The sequence below is a fragment of the Austrofundulus limnaeus genome, unplaced genomic scaffold (genome assembly GCF_001266775.1).
Source record: "Austrofundulus limnaeus strain Quisiro unplaced genomic scaffold, Austrofundulus_limnaeus-1.0 Scaffold67, whole genome shotgun sequence".
NCBI lineage: Eukaryota > Metazoa > Chordata > Actinopteri > Cyprinodontiformes > Rivulidae > Austrofundulus > Austrofundulus limnaeus.
The window spans coordinates 9,966-11,507 of record NW_013952469.1 but is presented as its reverse complement, the minus strand read 5'-3'; the positions used below and the strand labels follow the sequence as shown (position 1 = coordinate 11,507).

General features: G+C 46.9%; 1 protein-coding gene across 1 annotated transcript in view; it reads right to left on the bottom strand.

Annotated features, from left to right (window-relative positions):
• Window positions 1-1,342, bottom strand: part of cttnbp2 (cortactin binding protein 2) — a gene marked incomplete at its 3' end in the record, with an annotated part of 136,946 nt that extends 135,604 nt beyond the window's left edge. Inside the window, 1 exon segment of the mRNA XM_014010262.1 lies at window positions 1,070-1,342. Coding sequence (XP_013865716.1) covers window positions 1,070-1,201 — 132 coding nt within the window.
• Between the last annotated feature and the right edge of the window lie 200 nt (window positions 1,343-1,542).

The window sequence follows — 1,542 nt, the reverse complement described above, 5'->3', positions numbered from 1 at the left end:
GTATATAATATAAGTGTATAAGCTGTTCAGATTGTCAAAAAGCCTGTGTTTTTAGGGTTATTAACGAAGTTCATGTACTCAGACCAGTAATATTTGGGGTCACAAGTTTTTGCCATGGATATTTTGTGGGTCAGAAGACAAAAAGTTTGGGAACCACTGGTCTAGCTCAACTTCCAAATAAATGAATCAGTAGGATAATTACTGGAGGCTGAATTAAAACCCAGTGGTTCATAAGATCATGTTCCAACAGGTTGACTTAGGAAGTTAATAAATCTTACAACAATCAGCAGCACAAAAATACAACAACAATGTGTCGTGATGAGTAATCTGATTATTTCAAGAATGTTGCATCAATGTGTTCAATCTGAGGTTTAACACCAAACAATTTCTAATAAGGATCTTGCAGAATTAGCTGTCACTCATGTGATGGGGATCAGTCTCAGCTGCAAACACATCATATTTTAGCTCAGTATCTGCAGAACTGACTCAATTATCGCCATGTTTGTGTTTTTTTTAGGTCAGTTGGCTATGGCGGCCATTTTGACTCCAAAACTTAATTATTAAACCATTACTTTACACAAGTTTCTTTCAAATCCATCCAGTGGTGCATTTCTGACGGAGAAACACGAGCACGCGCACGGACGCGGGCAAAAAAAAAACACGATCGTCCGCCTTCACCTTCCGGCGGCGGGCGATCAAAAGGATCCGACTTGTGTTTGAAGTGTTGCAGCTAAAGAAGCGGTTCTCTTTGATGTTTTATTTCACTGTTTCTGCTCGGAGCTGCAACCTGTTCAGGTTACCAGCAGCACGAACGGAACCAGAGGCCGTCTCTGACCCATCAGAATAATCTGGAACCAAATAAATAAATAAATAAAATGAACAGTTTTCTGTCCTGATGAAGGCTTCTGTGGGTTTTAGATTTCAGCTCGAAGCCCTTGTTTTTGTCCTCCGCCAGAGAGATGCGCATTTCTCTCCGCGTTCCCCTCGTGACATCCAGTCCAGAACCGCGCACGGAACCAGATCAAATCCAGCCGTGCTGCCGTTACCCGCCTCCCCGCTCGCCTCTTACCGTGTCGACGCCTCCCGGCACCGCAGCTACCAGTGTTTGGACCGGAGGAGGCTGCTCTCCGCTGGCTCCCTCCGACGCCATCTTTCGTGCTGTAGCGGTCTGCTGGAGTGAGGGCGCATCCGGCGCGCGCATTAACCGCTGCGCTGCTGGACACAAAGCACGCCCCGGACGGCCATGGAGGAGAAAAGAGACGCGAAATGAGAGCAACTGAGAGGGATGTGTCCGTGTTTAGCTCACGAGCCACCGCAGCTGAGAGGGGAGGGCGGCCAGTCCTGTAGGCGTGGACCGACAGACGCGTAAAATCCAGATGCGAGGGCTCGGTGCGCTCCCCACTGGAGGGGCCTCCGACAGGCTGGCACCGTCTGCCCACCCCTGGAGCTGTAAAACACGGACCTGTTATAAAACAACAATAAGCTATTTTATTAAAATTTCATATCCTTCAAAAAAAAAAACTTTTAAAAACATCAATTATT